We start from the raw sequence: 26,550 nt of genomic DNA on the forward strand, positions 1-26,550 counted from the left end.
TGTCTTGTCAAGAGGAAAAAGGAAGCGTATGTAAGGATGAGAAAACAAGGTTCAGTTGGGTCGCTTGAGGGTTACAAGGTAGCAAGGAATGAGCTTTAAAAAAGGGCTTAGGAGAGCTAGGAGGGGGCATGAGAAGTCCTTTAGGGTCGGATCAAGGAAAACCCCAAGGCTTTTTAATCTCATGTGAGAAATAAAAGAATGACCAGGGTGAGGTTAGGGCCGGTCAAGGACAGTAGTGGGAACTTGTGCATGGAGTCAGAAGAAATAGGAGAGGCGTTGAATGAATACTTTTCTTCAGTGTTCACCAAGGAGAGAGGCCATGTTTTTGAGGATGAGTGTGATACAGGCAGGTAGGCTGGATGAGATGAATGTTCTGAGGAAGGATGTATTAGCAATTTTGAAAAACCTTAGGGTCGACAAGTCCCCTGGGCCAGATGGGATATATCCAAGTTTTCTTTGGGAGGCCATGGATGAGATTGCAGAGCCTTTTGCTTTGATCTTAGGGTCCTTGCTGTCCACGGGGATAGTGTCAGAGGACTGGAGAGTGGCGAATGTTGTTCCTCTGTTCAAGAAAGGGATTAGGAATGACCCTGGTAATTATAGGCCGGTTAGTCTTACTTCGGTGGTCGGTAAGTTAATGGAAAAGGTCCTGAAGGATAGGATTTATGACCATTTGGAAAAATGCAGCTTAATCCGGGATAGTCAACACGGATTCGTGAAGGGTAAGTCTTGCCTCACAAATTTGATTGAATTCTTTGAGGAGGTAACTAAGTGTGTAGATGAAGGTAGAGCAGTTGATGTCGTATACGTGGATTTTAGTAAGGTGTTTGATAAGGTTCCCCATGGTCAGCTTCTGAAGAAAGTAAGGAGGTGTGGGATAGAGGGAAATTTGACCAATTGGATAAGTAACTGGCTATCACATAGAAGACAGAGTGGTGGTGGATGGAAATTTTTCAGACTGGAGACCAGTTACCAGCGGCGTACCACAGGGATCAGTGCTGGGTCCTCTGCTATTTGTGATTTTTATCAATGACTTGGAGGAGGGGGCTGAAGGGTGGGTCAGTAAATTTCCTGATGAGAACAAGATTGATGGAGTAGTGGGTGAGGTGGAGGGCTGTTGTAGGCTGCAAAGAGACATTGTTAGGATGCAGAGCTGGGCTGAAAAATGGCAGATGGAGTTTAACCCTGGTAAGTGCGAGGTGATTCATTTTGGTAGAAAGAATTTGAATGCGGATTACATGGTCAACGGCAGGGTTCTGAGGAATGTGGAGGAACAGAGAGATTTTGGGGTTCATGTCCACAGATCTCTGAAGGTTGCCACTCGGGTGGATAGAGCCGTGAAGAAGGCCTATGGTGTTAGCATTTATTATCAGGGGGCTTGAGTTTAAGAACCGTGGGGTTATGCTGCAACTGTACATGACTCCGGTGAGACCACATTTAGAGTATTGTGTGCAGTTCTGATCACCTCACTATAGGAAGGATGTGGAGGCATTGGAAAGGGTGCAAAGGAGATTTACCAGGATGCTGCCTGGTTTGCAGGATAGGTCTTATGAGGAAAGGTTGAGGGAGCTAGGGCTTTTCTCTTTGGAGCGGAGGAGGATGAGAGGTGACTGAATAGAGGTTTAAAAGATGATGAGGGGGATAGATAGAGTGGACATTCAGAGACTATTTCCTCGGGTGGATGTAGCTGTTTCAAGGGGGCATAACTATAAGGTTCAGGGTGGGAGATATAGGAGGGATGTCCGAGGTAGGTGCTTTACTCAGAGTGGTTAGGGTGTGGAATGGACTGCTTGCTGTGATAATGGAGTCGGACAGTTTAGGAACTTTCAAGTGGTTATCGAGGGGCCAGATGGCCTACTCCTGTTCCTAGTTCTTCTAGGGATTCGGGGATATGGTGTACGGGCCGGAGAGTGGAGCTGAGTCCACAAAGATCAGCCATGATCTCATTAAATGGCGGAGCAGGCTCGAGGGGGCCAGATGGCCTACTCCTGTTCCTAGTTCTTATGTTCTTATGTTATTGGATAGGCACATGGAGCACACCAGAATGACAGGGAGTGGGATAGCTTGATCTTGGTTTCGGACAATGGTCTGCACAACATCGAGGGCCAAAGGGCCTGTTCTGTGCTGTACTGTTCTATGTTCCTCCTTTACGTTTGTTTCCCCTGAACTTATGTTTGCGCTTTCTCTCCTGCCAGATGCTCCCTCCTGAGTAGTGCGCCGCAGCTTCCTCCCTCATTATACCCTGTACAACGGCCTATTGGCTAGTGCAGTGGCTCCCCTCAACGGTCGGATTCCTCAAATAACCAAGTATACCCCCCGGTGTGTCCGCCCCTACCCCTCTTGGATCCTGAAAGTCCATGATGTGATAATTGACATTTACTGCTATTTCCCAGGTTGTGTTTCTGCACAGACTTGTTGGCCGCCTCTGGGGCGACAATGTAGCCCTGAATGGTGATCCAAAGCTTGATGGGGTAGCACATGCCAAATTGCACCTTGCTTTTGTACAGTGCAGATTTAGCCCTGTTGATTTCTGCCCGGTGCTTGGCAAGTCTGCTCCAATGTCTTGATCCAAGCGGCTGGAATGTCCTTGAGTATAAGAATTGGCAAGTCATGTTGCAGCTGTATAGAACCTTAGTTAGGCCACACTTGGAGTATAGTGTTCAATTCTGGTCGCCACACTACCAGAAGGATGTGGAGGCTTTAGAGAGGGTGCAGAAGAGATTTACCAGAATGTTGCCTAGTATGGAGGGCATTAGCTATGAGGAGCGGTTGAATAAACTTGGTTTGTTCTCACTGGAACGAAGGAGGTTGAGGGGAGACCTGATAGAGGTATACAAAATTATGAGGGGCATAGACAGAGTGGATAGTCAGAGGCTTTTCCCCAGGGTAGAGGGGTCAATTACTAGGGCGCATAGGTTTAAGGTGAGAGGGGCAAGTTTTTTACGCAGAGGGTAGTGGGTGCCTGGAACTCGCTACCGGAGGAGGTGGTGGAAGCAGGGACGATAGGGACATTTAAGGGGCATCTTGACAAATACATGAATAGGATGGGAATAGAAGGATACGGACCCAGGAAGTGTAGAAGATTGTAGTTTAGTCGGGCAGCATGGTCGGCACGGGCTTGGAGGGCCGAAGGGCCTGTTCCTGTGCTGTACATTTCTTTGTTCTTTGTTCTTTGTTGTTCTTTGTTCCTACTTGCATGCCTTCACACTTTGACCATTTCAGGATCTGTTCTTTATCCTGGTATCTGTGAAGCCGCACGGTTATCAGCCGTGCTGGCTCCCTAGCCTTGTGCTGCTGCCGAAGTGACCTGTGGGCGCAGTCTACCGCCGGGGGCGCTTGGTGAAGCCCTCCTCTCGGACCAACTTCCCGAGCATTGCTGCCACATACTCTGGGGGTTCTTCCCCTTCGTGTCCTCCGGCAACCCCACAATCCACGGGTTTTGCAGACGTGATCAGTTCTCCTGGCTGTCGATTTTCTCCTTCAACCCTTTCTGTGTCTTGACCAGCCTCACTACCTCGGCTTCGAGAGCCATGATCCGATCTCCCTGAACCGTAGCGACTCTCTCTCGAGATCCCATGTCATATTATGTTAATAAAATGGTATATCACAAACTGAAGTAAGGGGCATCATGGGTTTAGCTGATTTGACCACATTCCTAGAACATTCTGTAATCAGAGACACAGACAAATAGCTGCTTGGCAAGGCCTCTCATCAGTTGCACAGGCAGCTGCGTGGAGTCACTGCTAATTGAATTACTGACGAGACAGAACTGAGATAAGGGGGATCCTAGGCCTGGTTTTGCATTGCACAGATGCTAGGACAGTTGATAAGAGTTCTGAGAAATGTCATGAGGAAGCCCCGAGCTGAACATGGACTGATCATGCAGCCCATCATGCCCAGTTACTTATTTCATTGTATCAGTATGTAATGTATGTAATCTATAATCATTACGATTGATTGTGTCCAGCCGTGATGGGCTGTGTAACTGTATCAGAATTGATGATTTTCTTTGTTTGGTGGAGAAGCGTTGGTGAGTCCAGCAACTCGCCGGTGTGAAATCAATAAACTGTTTGACGTTTGGAACATACTCGAGTGTCGAGTGATTTTGTTCGGACTAATGGGTGCTAACAGGTCCAAAGCCTTAAATCTGTGGTTCCTTGTACTTGTATGATCAGCTAATGTGAACAGCTGTTCTTTGTCTATCATATCTAAACTTCTCAATCTTGCATACCTACATCCTTTCAAACCCCCTCCACTCCAAAGTGAGCAGCCCCAGGTTCTCCAACCCACTCTAGAGCCAAAATACCCCACACTGGTGCCATGCTGGCAAATCTAATCGAATGCAGCTGTAGTTCTGAAAGGCTTGTGCTCCAGAACTATCCATGCTTCTAGCTAAGCTGTTCCAGCACATCTACAACACAGGCATTTAACTGTGTGTGGAAAATTTCCTAGGCATTTCCTGTTGACATAAAAGATCAGAGAAATCCGACCTGACCATTTATCATCCCAAGTGTCATCGATAGTACGAATAAGTGGCACTCACCATGAAACTGCACAGCTCCATTTGGGCTCTGTCAGGACCACTTGGTTCCAGGCCTCAGAACAATCAGGGCTGGAATCTTAAGCGACACAAAGGAAGACGATTGTGGTTGTTTAAGGCCAATCCTCTCAGCCCTCGGACGTTGGTGCAGAAACTCCTCATGGCAGCATTCTAGGCCCAAAAATTTTCAGCTGCTCCCTTACTGACCGTTCTTTCATAAGGTCAGAAGTGTGATGGTGCTAATTATTGCACAGTATTTAGGTCCGTTCATAATTCCTCAATGCCCATATGCAAGATGCCCAGGGCAACATCTAGTCTCAGGCCAATGAATAGAAAGTGACATTAGTGCCACAAAGTGTCAGGCAAGGATCATTTCCAATACTGGAGTCTGACCATCTCGACATTTATGCATAATGGCAGTGGCACTACCATTGTACAGTTCCTCAACATCAATATCTGTGGTGACTATTGACCAGAAACTCAACTGGTCCAGCCATATATGAGCGACAGGAACAGATCCGTGGCTGGATATTCTACTCAAGTGGTTCAATTTCTACAATTGAAGTCTGGAGTGTGATGGAATACTTGCCTGGGTGGGTGTAGTTGTAACAATACCCAAAAAGCTTGCCAAAATCCAGAACTAAGCAGCCCACTTGATTGGGAACTGATCTACTGACTTAAACATCGAATTATGAACAGTAGTTTATTGTGCCTGCAATCTGGGATAGCACCTGGATGTACAATTGGCTTGATGGTAGGAAGCAGAGGGCAATGATGGAAGGATGCTTGTTGGACTGGAGGCCTGTGACTAGTGGTGTGCGTCGGGCGTCAGTGCTGGGTCCATGGCTGTTTGTTATCTATATCAACGATTTGGATGAGAATGTAGAAGGCATGATAAGTAATTTTGCAGATGACAAAATGGGTGGTATTGAGTAAGGTTATCAAAAATTGCAGCAGGATCTTTTTTAAAATAAATTTAGAGTACCCAATTCTTTTTTTTACAATTAAGGGGAAATTTAGTGTGGCCAATTCACATACCCTGCATGTCTTTTTGGGTTATAGGGGCGAGACCCACGCAGACCCGAAGAGAATGCGCAAATTCCACACGGACCGTGACCTCGGGCCAGGATCGAACCGGGATCCTTGGCGCCATGAGGCAGCAGTGTTAATCACCGCCACCGTGCAGCAGAATCTTGATCAGCTGGGGAAGTGGGTCGAGAAATGGCAAATGGAGTTCAATACAGTCAAGTATGAGGTGTTGCATTTTGGAAAGTCAAATCAAGGTAGGACTTTCACAGTGAATGGTAGGACCTTATATGGAACAGAGGGACCTTGGAATTCAGGTGCATGGTTCTCTGAAGGTGGAGTTTCAGGCAGATAGGGTAGTGAAGAAGGCCTTTGGCATGCTGGCCTTCATCAGTCAGGGCATTGAGTATAGAAGCTGGGAAGTTATGTTGCAGTTGTACAGGACATTGGTGAGGCCACACCTGGAGTATTGTGTTCAGTTTTGGTCACCTTGCTATAGAAAAGATGTTATTAAACTAGAGAGAGTGCAGAAGAGATTTACAAGGATGTTGCCAGGACTCAAGGGACTGAGTTATAGGGTGAGATTGGACAGGCTCGGACTTTTTTCTTTGGAGCATAGGAGACTGAGGGATGATCCTTTGGAGGTGTATAAGATCATGAGAGACATGGAGAGAGTGAATGCATTAGTCTTTTTCCCAGGGTTGGGGAATCGAGAACTAGAGGGCATAGGTTTAAGGTAAGAGGAAAAGAATTGATGGGAACCTGAGGAGCAACTTTTTTTTAGACAGAGTGTGGTACGTTTGTGGAATGAGCTGCCGGAGGAAGTGGTTGAGGCAGGGACATTGTCAACATTTAAAAGGCATTTGGACAGATACATGGATAGGAAAGGTTCAGAGGGATTTGGGCCAAATGCAGGCAAATGGGGATGGCCACAGAGCGGCACTGTGCTACCGTGCTGCTCCATGTACTCGAACAGGCACCAAAATGCGGCGACTAGGGGCTTTTCACAGTAACTTCATTGCAGTGTTAATGTAAGCTTGCCCGTGACAATAAAGATGATTATTATTATTTTGGTTGGCATGGACCAGTTTGGGCCGAAGGGCCTGTCTCCATGCCGTAGTTTCTATGATTCTATGATAATCTTCAGTGTCCTTCAGCTGCATATTAAGGTCAGAAACAGTGCTTTTAACCCCTGTTACAAACTTCTCTTGCATCTGGTATCATTCTCTTTTCCAGCCATTGCCTCATGCTCAGCCAACTCTCTGTTGGTACCTTGCGTGACCCCATAAACTGACCTTTCAACTCCATTTCATTCCATCACCACCAGCATCCATCCACCCCTGCCCCAGCCATTGACACCCTCAATTTCTGAAAACCCCCTTGGTGCTTTTGTTATCTCCAGACTTTACTGTTCCAATCTGTTCCCATTCTCCAACGTTTGTAAACTGCTGCTGTTTCCTAACTGACATCAAGTCTTGCCACCCATCTCTCCTGTGCTTGTTGACCTACAATGGCAGTGGATGGAGAAACATAGAGTTTAAAATCCTCACCTTTATGTTTAACTCTCTTTATGGCCTTCAGATCCTCCTTTTTACAGGTGCACTGCAGAAAGCATCCTATCTGGCTGCATCACAGCCTGGTATGGCAACTGTTCGGCCCAAGACCGTAAGAAACTACAGAGAGTCGTGATCTCAGCCCAGTCCATCATGCAAACCCGCCTCCCATCCATTGACTCTGTCTACACCTCCCGCTGCCTTAGGAAAACAGGCAGCATAATCAAAGACCCTTCCCACCCGGGTTATTCACTCTTCCAACTTCTTCCATCGGGCAGAACTCCTGAATGAGCCTCCTATGGACGGAACCGATCTCTCTATGCATCTTCTCTACTGTTCGCACTATACTCCGTATGCCTCACACAATGTCTATGTATTTACATTGTGTGTTGGTTGAATGTCCTATGTTTTTCATGCATGGAACGATCTGCTTGGACTGTACACAGAACAATATTTTTCATTTGACCGTGGTACGCATCACAAATCTAAATCCTTGACCAAACTTTTGATCATCTCTCCTAATATCTCTTGTGGCTAAATGCTATTCTTCATTTCAATTGCTGTTTTAAGAGTGCTTTCCGCATTGACATCAAAAGCAGTTTACTTACAGGTTGTCATGAGCAAATCAAATGTCAGTCATGTGAACAACAAGATGGTGGTTTCGCCTATCTGTCTTCATTATTCTCCACCTGTCATGGATTCAATACATGCCAGCAGTCCAGACTTTATATTGTAGACTGTTATACGAGGATGAAAATACAATAGTCCTGTCTTCCATCAGATTGCAACACATGTACTATATTAAAAGAATTAGTTGTGACCGTATGCACAATTCCGCCCTACTCCGGGTCCATATTTGAGATTAAAAGCTTGTGAAGCCTTGTTTGAAATACAGTCTCCTGAGTGTGTGCTGGTGGAGGGATGCAAAGCCAGCAGTATGGAAATTGTAGTCCTAATTAACCCGTTACAGAATCACAGAATTGTCAGTGTAGAAGAGGGCCATTCGACACATTGTGTCTGCAAATGGCTCTCCAAATGGGCAATTGACTTTGTTCCATTCTCCCACCTTCTCCCCAGTCTTCTGAAGATAACAGTCTAGTTTCCTTTTAAATGCCTCAATTGAACCCGGCGCCACCACACATGAGCAGCTAATTCCAGGCCCCGTTTCAGTGTGTGAAAAAATGTTTTTCTCTTCTCACCATTGCTTCTTTTAGAGTGAAGTGAATACATTAAAAGTAAACAAACATAAAATCCTGTTTTCTGATTAGTACCTGTAGTGACTTAGTCACAGGGGGCTGTACTGTGGTTGGAGTCAATACCTTTAGTAGGTACATGGATACATGGAAGATAGGAGCAGGAGGAGGTCTTTTGACACTTCGAGCTCCTCCACCATTTATCATGATCATGGCTGATCATCCAATTCAATAGCCTAATCCCAAGGGTAGCATGGTGGTGCAGTGGTTAGCACTGCTGTCTCACAGCGCCGAGGTCCAGGTTCGATCCCGGCTCTGGGTCACTGACCGTGTGGAGTTTGTGTGGGTTTCGACCCCACAACCCAAAGATGTGCAGGGTAGGTGGATTGGCTACACTTAATTGCCCCTTAATTGGAAAAAATGAATTGGGTGTTCTAAATTTAAAAAATAAAATAGCTTAATCCTGCTTTCTCCCCATAACCTTTGATCCCATTCGCCCCAAGTGCTATATCTAGCCGCCTCTTGAATATATTCAATGTTTTAGCATCAACCACTCCCTGTGGTAATTAATTCCACAGGCTCGCCACTCTTTGGGTGAAGAAATGTCTCCTTATCTCTGTCCGAAATGGTTTATCCTGAATCCTCAGACTGTGACCCCTGGTTCTGGACCCACCCACCATTGGAAACATCTTCCCTGCATCTACCCTGTCTAGTCCTGTTAGAATTTTAGAAGTCTCCGAGATCCCACATTCTTTGGAACTCCAGCGAGAACGATCCTAACCGTGTCAATCCTCGTATGACAGTCCAACCATCCCTGGAAACAGTCTGGTGAGGAGAGTTGGCATGTAGAATCTGCTTTATATCTGTATTGGTCTAGTTCAATGAGATATATGGCTCTGACTTAGCTCCTTGAGTTCATTTGCAGTGCAACTGCTGGATTAAAAGAAATGGATTTAGCAGTGTCAACTTGCAAAGCTAGCTCACCAGGTTACACATGTTGGTTTTCCGGAATTTCAGTATGGAAATGGATTAAACCTTCCTGATGCTGCTCGTTACCCTGTGCTGCTCCACCTGCAGGCAGCAAAGCAATATTGAAGTTTCATTTATTTTGCATTTGATAACTTGAATGCTGTATGCATTGTGTCCAGCAAGTGCGTGCGCACATAACCAAAATGTGGGCTGCATGAGATACTGATATACAACATGTAACTTGTTTAGCTCAGTTGGCTGGACAGTTGGTTCATGATGTAAAGTGAGGCCGACAGCATGAGTTATTTTGGGTACTGGCTGAGGTTATTCATGAAGGCCCTGCCTTCTCAACCTTGCCCCTCGCCTGAGGTGTGGTGATCCTCTGGTTAAATCACCACCAGTCAGCTCCCCCCACCACTCAAAGGGGAAAACAGCCTATAGTCATCTGGGATTATGGCAACTTTATATCCAGGGACACAATTGAGGAGATGCTTCTACACCACTCGGCTACCAGAATTCTTAACTTCATAGAAGAACAGAAAATGTTGGAAATGCTCAGCAGGTCAGGCAGCACCCGTGGAGGGATAAACAGAGTTAATGTTTCGGCTGAATGACTTTTAGATTATCTTCCTGGAATGTTAACTCTGTTTCTCTCTCCACAGATGCTGCCAGACCAGCTGAGTATTTCCAGCATTGTCTGTTTATATTTCAGATTTCCAGTATCCACAGCATTTTTGCTTTTGGTTTATCCTTTGATTTTGATTGCTTTCAAACCACTGTCTCATCCTGCCTTGATTGGATTGAAGAACTGATTTCACTGTGATCAGGAATAAATCAGGCAATGCAAATATTCGTCAAACTACTAACATATGACTTACAAGCGTCTTGTTCAAAATTGCTATTGCCTTTTTGAAACACAATTTACATCTTTTCAGTACCAGTTTTCAGGGTTCACACTGTATGTAAATGATCTGAACCCCACAGATTAGATTTCAGCCGTTGCTCATCCTTGTGTTTCTGTTCCCCCCCCACAAATCCTTGAACTTGGTTCCAGCCTGTAACTCACTCCTAGGTATCTGTCAACCTCTACATGGTTTTTAGGTCATATTTGATGACTATCTGTCTTCCAGGGTAGTTTCTGATTGATGGCTTGGTTTTCAACTATATTTCAGATCAAAATATGGACGGGCGCCTTGGTCCAGCCACGGTGGTCCTGGATCACACAAGTGGCTTTGAGGGACTGCTGCTCGTGGATGATGATCTACTTGGGGTAAGTACTTTAGAGAAAGGCTTTATTTACTGTGCCAGGATTTCGCTCATTGACGTCTGAAGCTTCCTGCATCAGTGACAGTTCCACAGACTACAATCAGGAGTCTTCTTGGCCTATATCACTTGGCCATCAAGCACCTGTACTCCATGTGGTATAAGTAATCTGACTGGAGTTCAACCTCACCATGTTACAGCAGCCTTGCTCACACTTACTGACCAGTCCAGCTGCTGGAGCTTTCTAATACTCATTCCTTTGCACAAAGTCTTTGAAAGTTATGATTTCATAACCCTCAGAATCCAGACTAACAGGGTTACCATTTCTTCATTTCCAGTTTCTTGGTTCTCTTAATTTGAGGGGATGACTTTGAGAGTGATGCTAACCTCTTTCTGCTTGCATTTGAGGGTGTAATTGTGGAAACTGGCTTGTACTTACTTTGTTTTTTCTTTTAGGTTGTTGGTCATAGTAATTTCAGTTCAATCAGAGCTACCTCGTGTGTGTATAAAGGTGAGTGTTTAAAGAAGCATTCCGGTTGAGTCAGAGCATCAGGTGTTGCAGTTAATTCTGAGCAAGAACAGGACAAGGATTGTTTAGCTTGTCTTTCCCTTTAATCTGGGGCTAGTGCTACTGGGGCATAATGTGAACAGTCAAATTAGGAGCTGGAATAGACCACATGGCCCTCAATCCTGCTCCTCCAGATCGGGCGGCATGTTAGCACAGGGTCCCAGGTTCGATTCCCGGCTTGGGTCACTATTTGTGCGGAGTCTGCACGACCTCCCTGTGTCTGCGTGTGTTTCCACCGGGTGCTCTGGTTTCCTCCCACAATTCCAGAAAGACGTGCTTGTTAGGTGAATTGGGCATTCTAAATTCTCTCTGTGTACAGACGCCGTAGTGTAGCGACTGAGGGATTTTTAGAGTAACTTCATTGCAGTGTTAATGTAAGCCTACTTGTGACACTAATAAAGATTATAATAAGAGCATGGCTGATCTGATTGTAACCTCCAGCCTATCCCCGATAACCTTCAACCCACTTGTTTATCAAGAATTTATCTACCGAGAGTCATAGAATCATAAAGTACAGAAGAGGCCCTTTGGTCCATCAAGCCTGTGCTGACAAAAAAAACACTGATCCCACTTTCCAGCACTTGACCCATAGCCTTGAATGTTACGACATTCATCCATGTACTTTTGGTTGTGAGAGTTCCAATCTCTTCTACCCTTCCAGGCAGTGCATTCCTGACTCACAATCCTGTGGGTGAAGAAGCTTTTCCTGAAATCCCCTCTAAACCTCCTGCCTTTCACCTTAAAATTATTCCCCCTCGTTATTGACCCTTCAGCTAATGGGAACTGACGCTTTCTGTTCACCCTGCCCATGCCCCTCATAGTATTATGCACCTCAATCAGGACCCCTCTCAGCCTTCTCTGCTCCAAAGAAAACAACCTGAGCTTATCCAGCCTCTCTTCATAGCTAAAATGCTCCATTCCAGGCAAAATTCTGGTGAATCTCCTCTGCACCCTCTCTAGTGCAATCACATCCTTCCAAAGTGTGTTGACCAGAACTCCAGCTGTGGCCTAAACAAAGTCCTGTACAGCTCCAACATAACCTCCCTGCTCTTATAACCTATGCCACAACTGAAAAAAGCAAATGTCCTGCATACCTTCTTAACTACCCTATTAACCTGTACTGCCGCCTTCAGGGATCTGTGGACAAGCACCCCAAGATCCCCCTGTTCCCCTGAGCTTCCTGGTGTCCTGCCATTCATTGAGTACTCCCTTGTCGTGTTACTGCTTCCAAAGTGCATCACCTCACACTTTTCAGGGTCAAATGTAAGGAGAAGTCGCACACAAGGTAGCTCCCGCCAGGGTACTTGCTTTGTGGCCCTATTTGCCCAGTTTCAGGAATAATTCTGTTGAAAAAACCTATCCATTTAAAGACAAGGTGCTTGCATCAGAAAAATGTCAAAAAATGCTGGGGTAAGAAACCGATGGACAAAAATTCGTCAACAGACTTGAAGGCTTTGTATGACTCCTCTGTGGAGAAAATGGCGGAGGCCGCTCCAGTGACTGCGGCCGCTCCGATAACAGCGGACTTGCTTGCCGGCGTGCTATCGATGGAGTCGGTAAGCAGTTTGAATAACAGTGGAGAGTGACATCTGAGGGCCTCAAAGTTGACCGAGGACGCCGTGGGTCCTATGAGATCGAAATTGGAAAAGATCTCCGAGGTGGCATGGTGAGGTGTTAGAGGGAGTGAGTGGAGAAAACGTTGATGAAGTACAGTGAGCAAATTTACTCATTGGAGGCTGAAACCGCCAGGGTAGCCAGCGACAATACGTTGCTGAGGGCCAAAGTCGATGATCATGAGAACTGTTCGAAGAGGCAAAACCTCAGTCACGTGGTTGCTGGAGGGTATGGAAGGCCCGACTCCCACTGTGTATTTATCACGGATGTTTGGGAAGATGACGGGGGAGGGTGGACTCAAGTCCCCTCCAGAGTTGGACAGGGTTCATATGACACTCCGGCAGAAGCCCCGACCGAATGAACCACCACGGGCAGTCATTATTCAGTTTCACAGCTTTCAGGAGGAGTGGATCCTGAAGTTGTCCAAGGAACACCGAGACTGGAAATGTGAAGGTAACCTTGTCAGGAGTTGTAGCTGAGCTGGCAAGGAAGTGGGTGGCCTTCATCAAGGCCAAGGCTGTCTTATACAAAAAGGGAATTTGGTTTGGGGTGCTGTACCCGACAAGGCTTCTTGTGACCTACGAGTTGAAAGACAATTACTTTGATGTACTGGAGGAGGCAGATGCCTTTGTAAAAAAGCATAGACTTGGCTCAAGTTAATTGTGCTCTGTGACGTCTTTGATTGCTGTGGGTGGGGAAGGATGTTGGAGCATCTTGCGCATATCTGTTGGTATTTCTTTGTTTTTTGGTGGGATGGATTTTCCACTTGTTGTTTGTTTATTGGTGAGGGTCTAACTGGTATGAAGGGTGTTGTGTTATGTAATATTGTTGCAAATATATAGCTCCCAGTGGGAAATTGGTTTTTCATCGAATCATACAATCCCTACAATGCAGAAGGAGGCCAGTCAGCCCATCGGGTCTGCACCGAACCTCTGAAAGAGTACCCTACTCCCCTAGCACTCTATCCCCGCAACCCCACCTAACCTGCACATCTTTGGACTGTGGGAGGAAAACTGAGCATCCGGAGGAAACCCACTCAGACGGGGAGAAGGGGCAGACTACACAGTCACCCAAGGTTGGAAGGATAACTGCGAACAGTGTGGGAAGGGCCCACCTTATCATGTTCATATGTTTTGGGTCCTGCCCAAAGTTGGAGAAATTTTAGGGGTTTCTCTGTCAGAATTCTGCACCTACATCCTCCCTCTCAAAGTGAAGACAGATGTGAAGAACGTGTTTTAACATCCTACTAATGTCATCTGGCTCACTTACAGATTTACCCCCTTGGTCCCTTGATGAATTTATGGAATATCTTGGGATTTTCCCGAATCTTAACCGCCAGTGCTTTTTCATGCTCCCTATGCTCTCCTAATTGCTTTTAAGTTCTCCCTGCACTTTCCAAACTCTGCAAGGGCCTCTGTAGATTTGCTCCCTTTGTACCTGTTAAAAGCCCTTCTTTTCCTTCCTATCCAGTCCTGAATAGTCCTGGAGATCCAGGGTTCTCTGGACTTGTTGCATCTATATTTCACTTAAAGGGAGCATGTTGGACCTGTACTCTCGCCAATTCCATTTTGAACACTCCCACAGTTCTGCTGTGATCTGCCCAGAAGTAGCTGGTCCCAGTCTACTTTGGCCAGATAGAGTCATAGATGTTTACAGCATGGAAACAGGCCCAACGGCTCAGCTGGTCCATGCCGCCTAGTTTCTATCACTAAGATAGTCCCACTTGCCCGCATTTGGCCCACATCCCTCTATACCCACCCTGCCCATGTAACTGTCCAACTGCTTTTTAAAGGAAAAAATTGTACCTGCCTCTACCACTGCCTCAGGCAGTCTTTTCCAGGTGCTCACCGCCCTCTATGTGAAGAAAATTTCCCTCTGGTCTCTTTGTATCTCTCTTCTCTCACCTTAACCTATGCCCTCTAGTTCTGACTCTTCTACCTTTGGGAAAAGATGTCGACTATCTAATTTATGAATGCTCCTCATTATTTTAATGACCTCTATAAGATCACCCCGAAGCGTCCTATGCTCCAGAGAAAAAATCCCAGCCTATCCAGCCTCTCTATATAACTCCCTCTTCTGCACTATTTCTAATTTAACAATATCCTTTCTCTAATAGGGTGACCACAACTGAACACAGTATTCCATGTGTGGTCTTACCAAAGTCTTGTACAACTTCAACAAAACGTCCCAACTCCTGTATCCAATATTCTGACCAATAAAACCTAGCATGCTGAATGCTTTCTTCACCACCCTGTCCACCTGCGACTCCACCTTCAAGAAGCTATGAAGCTATATTCCTAGATCTCTGTGTTCTGTAACTGTTGCCAACTCCATACCATTAACTGAATAGGTCCTGCCCTGATTTGATCTATCAAAATGCATCACCTCACATGTATCCAAATTAAACTCCATCTGCCATTCATCACTGGCCCAATTGATCAAGATCCTGTTGCAATCTTCTATAACCTTCTTCACTATGCCACCAATCTTGGTGTCATCTGCAAACTTGCTAACCATGCCTCCTACATTCTCAACCAAATCATTTTTATATATATATATATATCTCACAAATTAAACTCCATCTGCCATTCATCACTGGCCCAATTGATCAAGATCCTGTTGCAATCTTCTATAACCTTCTTCACTATGCCACCAATCTTGGTGTCATCTGCAAACTTGCTAACCATGCCTCCTACATTCTCAACCAAATCATTTATATATATATATATATATATATATATATATCTCACAAATAACAGTGGACCCAATACCGATCCCTGAGGCACACCGCTGGTCACAAGCCTCCACTTTGAAAAACAACCCTCCATACCACCCTTTGGCTTCAGTCGCCAAGCCAATTTTGTATCCAAGCTTCGGTCGCCAAGCCAATTTTGTATCCAAAGATCTTGCCTTATTTTAATAAAATCAGCCTTCCCCCACCAATCCAAAACCCTTTTCTGCAGACCATCTTTTTCCTTTCTCTTGACAAATTTAAAATGTGCTGTGTTATGGTTGCAATCACTAAAATGTTCCCTCTCTGCTCCCTCGAGCACCCGCCCGGCTTTGTTCACCAGAACTAGGTCCAGCACTGCACCAGCCCTTGTTGGATCTTCGACATGTTGATATAAAAACCTCTCTTGAATACATTTGAAGAAATCTACTCGCTCTCAACCCTTTACAATGTGACTAGCCCAATTAATGGCATGGGTCGTGAAGGCCGGCCGGCTGGCATGGGTTGCGATGGCCGGCCAGTTGGTAAAAGTGGGTTCTGAGGCAAAAGTTTGAACAACACTGCTGTGCAGAGTACTTCAGATGTGGTCTCACCAATGTCCAGTATACCTGAAGCATAACCTCTACTTTTATATTCAATTCCCGTACAATAAACAATGACATTCTATTTGCTTTCCTAATTACTTATCGTAGCTGTATACTCACATTTTGAGATTCATACACGAGGACACCCAGACACCCTGCATCACTGAGCTCTGCAATCTCTCACCATTTAACTATACTGAAATGGACAATTTCACATTTTCCTATAGGAAACTATTTGCCAAGTCTTTGTCCACTCATTTATCCTATCTATATATCCCTTTGTAGTCTCCTTTTGTTCTCTTCACAACTTACTTTCCTACTTAACTTTGTGTCATCAGCAAATTTAGCAACCAAACCTTCGGCCCATTCATCCAAGTCATTTCTATAAATTGTAAACAGTTGTGATCCCAGCACTGACCCCTGTGGCACACTGCTCGTCACATCCTTCCAACCAGAAAAAGATGTACACACTGTTTCCTTCTTCGCCTGACAATCTTCTATCCATGCCAATATGTTACCCCCAACACCATGAGCTTTTATTTTATACAATATCCTTTGATCTTATCAAATACCTGCTGAAAACCTAATTACAGCACGTCCACCAGTTAGTTCTCCTTTATCCACAGCACATGTGACCCCTTCAAAGAGCTCCAATAAATTGGTTCAACTTTATTTCCTTTTTACAAAACCATGTTGACTTTGCTTTGAATTTATCTTAGTGTCTTTAATAATGGCTTCTAACATTTTCCCTATGATGGATGTTTTTTTTAAATTGTAAATTTAGAGTACCCAATTATCTTTTTCTGATTAAGGGGCAATTTAGCGTGGCCAATCCACCTAACCTGCACATCTTTGGGTTGTGGGGGTGAGACCCACGCAGATATGGGGAGAATGTGCAAACTCTACACGGACAGCGACCCAGGGCCAGGATTCGAACCCGAGTCCTCAGCGCCGCAGTCCCAGTGCTCATCACTGCGCCACATGCCGCCCTCCCTATGATAGATGTTAAGCTAACTGGTGTATAGTTTGTGATGGACATGCTTGAGCTGTGTTTGAGACTATTGTGAAGTGATGTAGGCTCTTTCTGTCATTTACCGCTGTTGTGATGTTCAGCTCACTAACTAATTCTTATGTTGTCTTTGGTTACAGGAAAGTGGATGTATGAAGTTTTGATCTCATCTCAGGGACTGATGCAGATTGGCTGGTGCACTCTGCACTGCAGGTTCAATCAGGAGGTGAGCACATATCTCTCTCACCCGTACATAGAGGGTCTGGCAAGTGGGTGCTTTTCATACTCAACAACACAGTTACAGCTCCTTTAAAATAAAACAACACATGGTGTTCCATAGAAACATAATCGGACAAATATTGACACCGAGCAACATGAGATGTTGATAAAAGTGACCAAAAACATGGGTAAAGAACTAAGTTTTAAGGAACACTTTAAGGTCGATGGAGAGGTTTAGGGAGTGAATTTCAGAGCATGGCTACCAATTGTGGGGCACTTCGCTGGAATTGGGAGAGAGCAAAGATCTTGACAGGTTGTAGGGCTGGAGGAGGTGACAGAGATCAAGAGATTTGAACGTGGGAATGACAAGTTTAAATTTGAAGAGTTGCAGGACTCAAATTGAACGTAGGTCAGCAGCAAGCTAAGCTACGAAGACAGAATGGGACAATGTGCAATATGTACAGTAGAGATTTGGATGAGCTGAAATGTACTCATTAACTGTAATTCATTTGGTTGTGAGCTGAAGGAATCTTGGAGGGTGCCCATCTCACTGATTAAGGTGAAGTGAACAGGCCGCACTATTCACTGTTGTGGTCCACTCCCTATCCTTTTATTTATTTTGTTGACAGATATTTCTACACTCTTCCACAAATCCGGCGTTCCCCTTTTTGCTGTCATCTAGGCTTTATACCTTGTTTGAATGAAAGTTTTTTTTCTAATTCACCAAATCCTCAATGTTTACTTTCATGTTGGGTGCAAAGTAAGAAAATTGTGGGCAATTCATTTGAATAGACTGTCTGATTTAAATGTGATTCACGAGATTGGATGGGTAAAGTGGAAATACTAATCCGTTTATATATACAAATCTTTCTCCACAAAATGGAATGAGTGACTGTTTGGGTGATTGCTGAGAGTTGTGGGATTTATTGTCAAATCACATATAGCTGTGCCTATATGTGATTAACACACTTTCACGTGGATTACTGGAGGGCTCTACCTGATTAATTAACTCATCTCACTTTCACAGGGATTACTAGAGCTGTGTGTGACTGTGATTAACTCATTTCATTTTCACAGGGATTACTGAGAGCTATGTCTGATTGATTAACTCACATTCACAGGGATTACTGAGAGCTGTCACTGACTGTGATTAACTCAGTTTCACAGGGATCACAGAGCTGTGTCTGACTGATTAACTCTCACATTCACAGGGATTATTGAGAGCTGTGTCTGACAGTGATTAATTCCCTCACTTTCACATGGATTGCTGAGAGCTGTGTCTGACTGTGATTAACTCACTTTCACATGGATTGCTGAGAGATGTGTCTGACTGATTAACTCAGTTTCGCATGGATTGCTGAGAGCTGTGTCTGACTGATTAACTCATTTTCACAGGGATTGCTGAGCGCTGTCACTGACTGTGATTAACTCACTTTCACATGGATTGCTGAGAGATGTGTCTGACTGTGATTAACTCACTTTCACATGCATTGCTGAGAGCTGTGCCTGACTGTGATTAACTCACTTTCACATGGATTGCTGAGCGCTGTCACTGACTGTGATTAACTCACTTTCACATGGATTGCTGAGAGCTGTGTCTGACTGATTAACTCACTTTCACATGGATTGCTGAGAGCTGTGTCTGACTGTGATTAACTCACTTTCACATGGATTGCTGAGAGCTGTGTCTGAGTGATTATCTCACTTTCACAGGGATTGCTGAGCTGTGTCTGACTGATTAACTCACTTTCACATGGATTGCTGAGAGCTGTCACTGACTGATTATCTCACTTTCACATGGATTGCTGAGAGCTGTGTCTGACTGTGATTAACTCAGTTTCACATGGATTGCTGAGAGCTGTCACTGACTGTGATTAACTCAGTTTCACATGGATTGCTGAGAGATGTGTCTGTCTGTGATTATCTCGCTTTCACATGGATTGCTGAGAGATGTGTCTGACTGATTAACTCAGTTTCACATGGATTGCTGAGAGCTGTGTCTGACTGTGATTATCTCACTTTCACATGGATTGCTGAGAGCTGTGTCTGAGTGATTATCTCACTTTCACAGGGATTGCTGAGCTGTGTCTGACTGATTAACTCACTTTCACATGGATTGCTGGGAGCTGTGTCTGACTGTGATTAACTAAGTTTCACATGGATTGCTGAGAGCTGTGTCTGACTGATTAACTCACTTTCACAGGGATTGCTGAGCGCTGTCACTGACTGTGATTAACTCACTTTCACATGGATTGCTGAGAGATGTGTCTGACTGTGATTAACTCACTTTCACATGCATTGCTGAGAGCTGTGCCTGACTGTGATTATCTCACTTTCACATGGATTGCTGAGAGCTGTGTCTGACTGTGATTAACTCACTTTCACATGGATTGCTGAGCGCTGTCACTGACTGTGATTAACTCACTTTCACATGGATTGCTGAGAGCTGTGTCTGACTGATTAACTCACTTTCACATGGATTGCTGAGAGCTGTGTCTGACTGATTAACTCACTTTCACATGAATTGCTGAGAGCTGTGTCTGACTGTGACTAACTCAGTTTCACATGGATTGCTGAGAGCTGTGTCTGACTGTGATTAACTCACTTTCACATGGATTGCTGAGAGATGTGTCTGACTGTGATTAACTCAGTTTCACATGGATTGCTGAGAGCTGTCACTGACTGTGATTAACTCAGTTTCACATGGATTGCTGAGAGTTGTGTCTGACTGATTAACTCACTTTCACATGGATTGCGGAGAGCTGTCACTGACTGTGATTAACTCACTTTCACATGGATTGCTGAGAGCTGTGTCTGACTGTGATTAACTCAGTTTCACATGGATTGCTGAGAGCTGTCACTGACTGTGATTATCTCACTTTCACATGGATTGCTGAGAGCTGTGTCTGACTGTGATGAACTCACTTTCACATGGATTGCTGAGAGCTGTCACTGACTGTGATTAACTCAGTTTCACATGGATTGCTGAGAGCTGTGTCTGACTGTGATTAACTCACTTTCGCATGATTTGCTGAGAGATGTGTCTGACTGTGATTAACTCAGTTTCACATGGATTGCTGAGAGCTGTGTCTGACTGTGATTAACTCACTTTCACATGGATTGCTGAGAGCTGTGTCTGAGTGATTATCTCACTTTCACAGGGATTGCTGAGCTGTGTCTGACTGATTAACTCACTTTCACATGGATTGCTGAGAGCTGTCACTGACTGATTATCTCACTTTCACATGGATTGCTGAGAGCTGTGTCTGACTGTGATTAACTCAGTTTCACATGGATTGCTGAGAGCTGTCACTGACTGTGATTAACTCAGTTTCACATGGATTGCTGAGAGATGTGTCTGTCTGTGATTATCTCGCTTTCACATGGATTGCTGAGAGCTGTGTCTGACTGTGATTAACTCAGTTTCACATGGATTGCTGAGAGCTGTGTCTAACTGTGATTAACTCACTTTCACATGGATTGCTGAGAGATGTGTCTGACTGATTAACTCACTTTCACATGGATTGCTGGGAGCTGTGTCTGACTGTGATTAACTAAGTTTCACATGGATTGCTGAGAGCTGTGTCTGACTGATTAACTCACTTTCACAGGGATTGCTGAGCGCTGTCACTGACTGTGATTAACTCACTTTCACATGGATTGCTGAGAGATGTGTCTGACTGTGATTAACTCACTTTCACATGCATTGCTGAGAGCTGTGCCTGACTGTGATTATCTCACTTTCACATGGATTGCTGAGAGCTGTGTCTGACTGTGATTAACTCACTTTCACATGGATTGCTGAGAGCTGTGTCTGACTGTGATTAACTCACTTTCACATGGATTGCTGAGCGCTGTCACTGACTGTGATTAACTCAGTTTCACATGGATTGCTGAGAGTTGTGTCTGACTGATTAACTCACTTTCACATGGATTGCGGAGAGCTGTCACTGACTGTGATTAACTCACTTTCACATGGATTGCTGAGAGCTGTGTCTGACTGTGATTAACTCAGTTTCACATGGATTGCTGAGAGCTGTCACTGACTGTGATTATCTCACTTTCACATGGATTGCTGAGAGCTGTGTCTGACTGTGATGAACTCACTTTCACATGGATTGCTGAGAGCTGTCACTGACTGTGATTAACTCAGTTTCACATGGATTGCTGAGAGCTGTGTCTGACTGTGATTAACTCACTTTCGCATGATTTGCTGAGAGATGTGTCTGACTGTGATTAACTCAGTTTCACATGGATTGCTGAGAGCTGTCATTGACTGTGATTAACTCAGTTTCACATGGATTGCTGAGAGCTGTGTCTGACTGTGATTAACTCACTTTCACATGGATTGCTGAGAGCTGTGTCCGACTGATTAACTCACTTTCACATGGATTGCTGAGAGCCGGTGCCGACTCGATGGGCCGAATGGCCACCTCCTGCACTGTTAATTCTATGACTGTGATTAACTCCCTCACTATCACATGGGTTGCTGAGAGATGTGTCTGACTGTGATTAACTCACTTTCACATGGGTTGCTGAGAGCTGTGTCTGACTGTGATTGACTCAGTTTCACATGGATTGCTGAGAGCTGTGTCTGACTGTGATTAACTCAGTTTCACATGGATTGCTGAGAGATGTGCCTGACTGTGATTAATTCCCTCACTTTTACATGGATTATTGGGAGCTGTGTCTGACTGATTAACACATTTTCACAAGGATCACTGAGAGCTGTGTATGACTGTAATTAACTCACTTTCACAGGGATTACTTAGAGCTGTACCTGACTGATTAACTCTCACTTTTGCTGGGATTACTGAGAGATGCGTCTGACTTTGATTAACTCACTGTCGCAGGGATTACTAGAACTGTGTCTGACTGTGATTAACTCAGTTTCACAGGGATTACTTAGAGCTGTGCCTGACTGATTAAATCACACTTTCACAGGGATTACTGAGAGATGGGTCTGACTGTGATTAACTGACTTTCACAGGGATTGCTGAGCGCTGTCACTGACTGTGATTAAATCACTTTCACATGGATTGCTGAGAGCTGTGTCTGACTGTGATTAACTCACTTTCACATGGATTGCTGAGAGCTGTCACTGACTGTGATTATCTCACTTTCACATGGATTGCTGAGAGCTGTACCTGACTGATTAAATCACACTTTCGCTGGGATTACTGAGAGATGAGTCTGACTGTGATTAACTGACTTTCACAGGGATTACGAGAACTGTCTGACTGTGATTAACTCACTTTCACAGGGATTACTAAAATTGTGTCTGACTGTGATTAACCCACTTTCACAGGGATTACGAGTGCTGTGACTGACATTGATTAACTCCCTCACTTTGACATGGATTGCTGAGAGCTGTGTCTGACTGTGATTAACTCAGTTTAACATGGATTGCTGAGAGCTATGTCTGACTGATTAACTCACTTTCACAGGGATTGCTGAGCGCTGTCACTGACTGTGATTAAATCACTTTCACATGGATTGCTGAGAGCTGTCACTGACTGTGATTATCTCACTTTCACATGGATTGCTGAGAGCCGGTGCTGACTCGATGGGCCGAATGGCCACCTCCTGCACTGTTAATTCTATGACTGTGATTAACTCCCTCACTATCACATGGGTTGCAGAGAGATGTGTCTGACTGTGATTAACTCACTTTCACATGGATTGCTGAGAGCTGTCACTGACTGATTAACTCACTTTCACATGGATTGCTGAGAGCTGTATCTAACTGTGATTAACTAAGTTTCACATGGATTGCTGAGAGCTGTGTCTGACTGTGATTAACTCAGTTTCACAGGGATTGCTGAGAGCTGTGTCTAACTGTGATTAACTCACTTTCACATGGATTGCTGAGAGCTGTGGCTGACTGATTAACTCAGTTTCACAGGGATTGCTGAGCGCTGTCACTGACTGTGATTACCTCACTTTCACATGGATTGCTGAGAGATGTGTCTGACTGTGATTAACTCACTTTCACATGGATTGCTGAGAGCTGTCACTGACTGTGATTATCTCAGTTTCACAGGGATTGCTGAGAGCTGTGTCTAACTGTGATTAACTCACTTTCACATGGATTGCTGAGAGCTGTGGCTGACTGATTAACTCAGTTTCACAGGGATTGCTGAGCGCTGTCACTGACTGTGATTACCTCACTTTCACATGGATTGCTGAGAGATGTGTCTGACTGTGATCAACTCACATTCACATGGATTGCTGAGAGCTGTCACTGACTGTGATTATCTCAGTTTCACATGGATTTCTGAGAGCTGTGTCTGACTGTGATTAACTCAGTTTCACATGGATTGCTGAGAGATGTGTCTGACTGTGATTAACTCACTTTCACATGGATTGCTGAGAGCTGTGTCTGACTGTGATTATCTCACTTTCACATGGATTGCTGAGAGCTGTGTCTGACTGTGATTATCTCACTCTCACATGGATTGCGGAGAGCTGTGTCTGACTGTGATTAACTCACTTTCACATGGATTGCTGAGAGCTGTCACTGACTGATTAACTCACTTTCACATGGATTGCTGAGCGCTGTCACTGACTGTGATTAACTCAGTTTCACATGGATTGCTGACAGCTGTGTCTAACTGTGATTAACTCACTTTCACATGGATTGCTGAGAGATGTGTCTGACTGATTAACTCAGTTTCACATGGATTGCTGAGCGATGTGTGACTGATTAACTCACTTTCACATGGATTGCTGAGAGATGTCTGACTGTGATTAACTCACTTTCACATGGATTGCTGAGAGATGTGTCTGACTGATTAACTCACTTTCACATGGATTGCTGAGAGATGTGTCTGACTGTGATTAACTCACTTTCACATGGATTGCAGAGAGATGTGTCTGACTGTGATTATCTCACTTTCACATGGATTGCTGAGAGCTGTCACTGACTGTGATTAACTCACTTTCACATGGATTGCTGAGCGCTGTGTCTGACTGTGATTAACTCACTTTTGCATGATTTGCTGAGAGATGTGTCTGACTGTGATTAACTCAGTTTCACATGGATTGCTGAGAGCTGTCATTGACTGTGATTAACACAGTTTCACATGGATTGCTGAGAGATGTGTCTGACTGTGATTAACTCAGTTTCACATGGATTGCTGAGAGCTGTCACTGACTGTGATTAACTCAGTTTCACATGGATTGCTGAGAGTTGTGTCTGACTGATTAACTCACTTTCACATGGATTGCGGAGAGCTGTCACTGACTGTGATTAACTCACTTTCACATGGATTGCTGAGAGCTGTGTCTGACTGTGATTAACTCAGTTTCACATGGATTGCTGAGAGCTGTCACTGACTGTGATTAACTCAGTTTCACATGGATTGCTGAGAGCTGTGTCTGACTGTGATTAACTCACTTTTGCATGATTTGCTGAGAGATGTGTCTGACTGTGATTAACTCAGTTTCACATGGATTGCTGAGAGCTGTCATTGACTGTGATTAACTCAGTTTCACATGGATTGCTGAGAGCTGTGTCTGACTGTGATTAACTCACTTTCACATGGATTGCTGAGAGCTGTGTCCGACTGATTAACTCACTTTCACATGGATTGCTGAGAGCCGGTGCCGACTCGATGGGCCGAATGGCCACCTCCTGCACTGTTAATTCTATGACTGTGATTAACTCCCTCACTATCACATGGGTTGCTGAGAGATGTGTCTGACTGTGATTAACTCACTTTCACATGGGTTGCTGAGAGCTGTGTCTGACTGTGATTGACTCAGTTTCACATGGATTGCTGAGAGCTGTGTCTGACTGTGATTAACTCAGTTTCACATGGATTGCTGAGAGATGTGCCTGACTGTGATTAATTCCCTCACTTTTACATGGATTATTGGGAGCTGTGTCTGACTGATTAACACATTTTCACAAGGATCACTGAGAGCTGTGTATGACTGTAATTAACTCACTTTCACTGGGATTACTTAGAGCTGTACCTGACTGATTAACTCTCACTTTTGCTGGGATTACTGAGAGATGCGTCTGACTTTGATTAACTCACTGTCGCAGGGATTACTAGAACTGTGTCTGACTGTGATTAACCAACTTTCACAGGGATTACGAGTGCAGTGACTGACATTGATGAACTCCGTCACTTTGACATGGATTGCTGAGAGCTGTGTCTGACTGTGATTAACTCAGTTTAACATGGATTGCTGAGAGCTGTCACTGACTGTGATTGACTCAGTTTCACATGGATTGCTGAGAGCTGTGTCTGACTGTGAATAACTCAGTTTCTCATGGATTGCTGAGAGATGTGCCTGACTGTGATTAATTCCCTCACTTTTACATGGATTATTGGGAGCTGTGTCTGACTGTGATTAAATCACTTTCACATGGATTGCTGAGAGCTGTCACTGACTGTGATTATCTCACTTTCACATGGATTGCTGAGAGCTGTGTCTAACTGTGATTAACTAAGTTTCACATGGATTGCTGAGAGCTGTGTCTGACTGTGATTAACTCAGTTTCACAGGGATTGCTGAGAGCTGTGTCTAACTGTGATTAACTCACTTTCACATGGATTGCTGAGAGCTGTGGCTGACTGATTAACTCAGTTTCACAGGGATTGCTGAGCGCTGTCACTGACTGTGATTACCTCACTTTCACATGGATTGCTGAGAGATGTGTCTGACTGTGATTAACTCACTTTCACATGGATTGCTGAGAGCTGTCACTGACTGTGATTATCTCAGTTTCACAGGGATTGCTGAGAGCTGTGTCTAACTGTGATTAACTCACTTTCACATGGATTGCTGAGAGCTGTGGCTGACTGATTAACTCAGTTTCACAGGGATTGCTGAGCGCTGTCACTGACTGTGATTACCTCACTTTCACATGGATTGCTGAGAGATGTGTCTGACTGATTAACTCACATTCACATGGATTGCTGAGAGCTGTCACTGACTGTGATTATCTCAGTTTCACATGGATTTCTGAGAGCTGTGTCTGACTGTGATTAACTCAGTTTCACATGGATTGCTGAGAGATGTGTCTGACTGTGATTAACTCACTTTCACATGGATTGCTGAGAGCTGTGTCTGACTGTGATTATCTCACTTTCACATGGATTGCTGAGAGCTGTGTCTGACTGTGATTATCTCACTCTCACATGGATTGCGGAGAGCTGTGTCTGACTGTGATTAACTCACTTTCACATGGATTGCTGAGAGCTGTCACTGACTGATTAACTCACTTTCACATGGATTGCTGAGCGCTGTCACTGACTGTGATTAAC

At 44.6% G+C, this 26,550-nt stretch overlaps 1 protein-coding gene across 2 annotated transcripts in view; it reads left to right on the forward strand.

Moving 5' to 3' along the window:
* The window catches only part of rnf123 (ring finger protein 123), a 718,228-nt gene that overhangs the window by 41,801 nt on the left and 649,877 nt on the right, over positions 1–26,550 (forward strand). For both annotated transcript variants that reach the window (XM_072472026.1, XM_072472027.1), the window contains exons 4-6: positions 10,454–10,551; positions 11,001–11,055; positions 17,191–17,276. In XM_072472026.1, the coding sequence (XP_072328127.1) occupies positions 10,454–10,551; positions 11,001–11,055; positions 17,191–17,276 (239 nt within the window). The remainder of the gene's footprint in view (positions 1–10,453; positions 10,552–11,000; positions 11,056–17,190; positions 17,277–26,550) is intronic.

This window comes from Scyliorhinus torazame, chromosome 13, assembly GCF_047496885.1.
Source record: "Scyliorhinus torazame isolate Kashiwa2021f chromosome 13, sScyTor2.1, whole genome shotgun sequence".
NCBI lineage: Eukaryota > Metazoa > Chordata > Chondrichthyes > Carcharhiniformes > Scyliorhinidae > Scyliorhinus > Scyliorhinus torazame.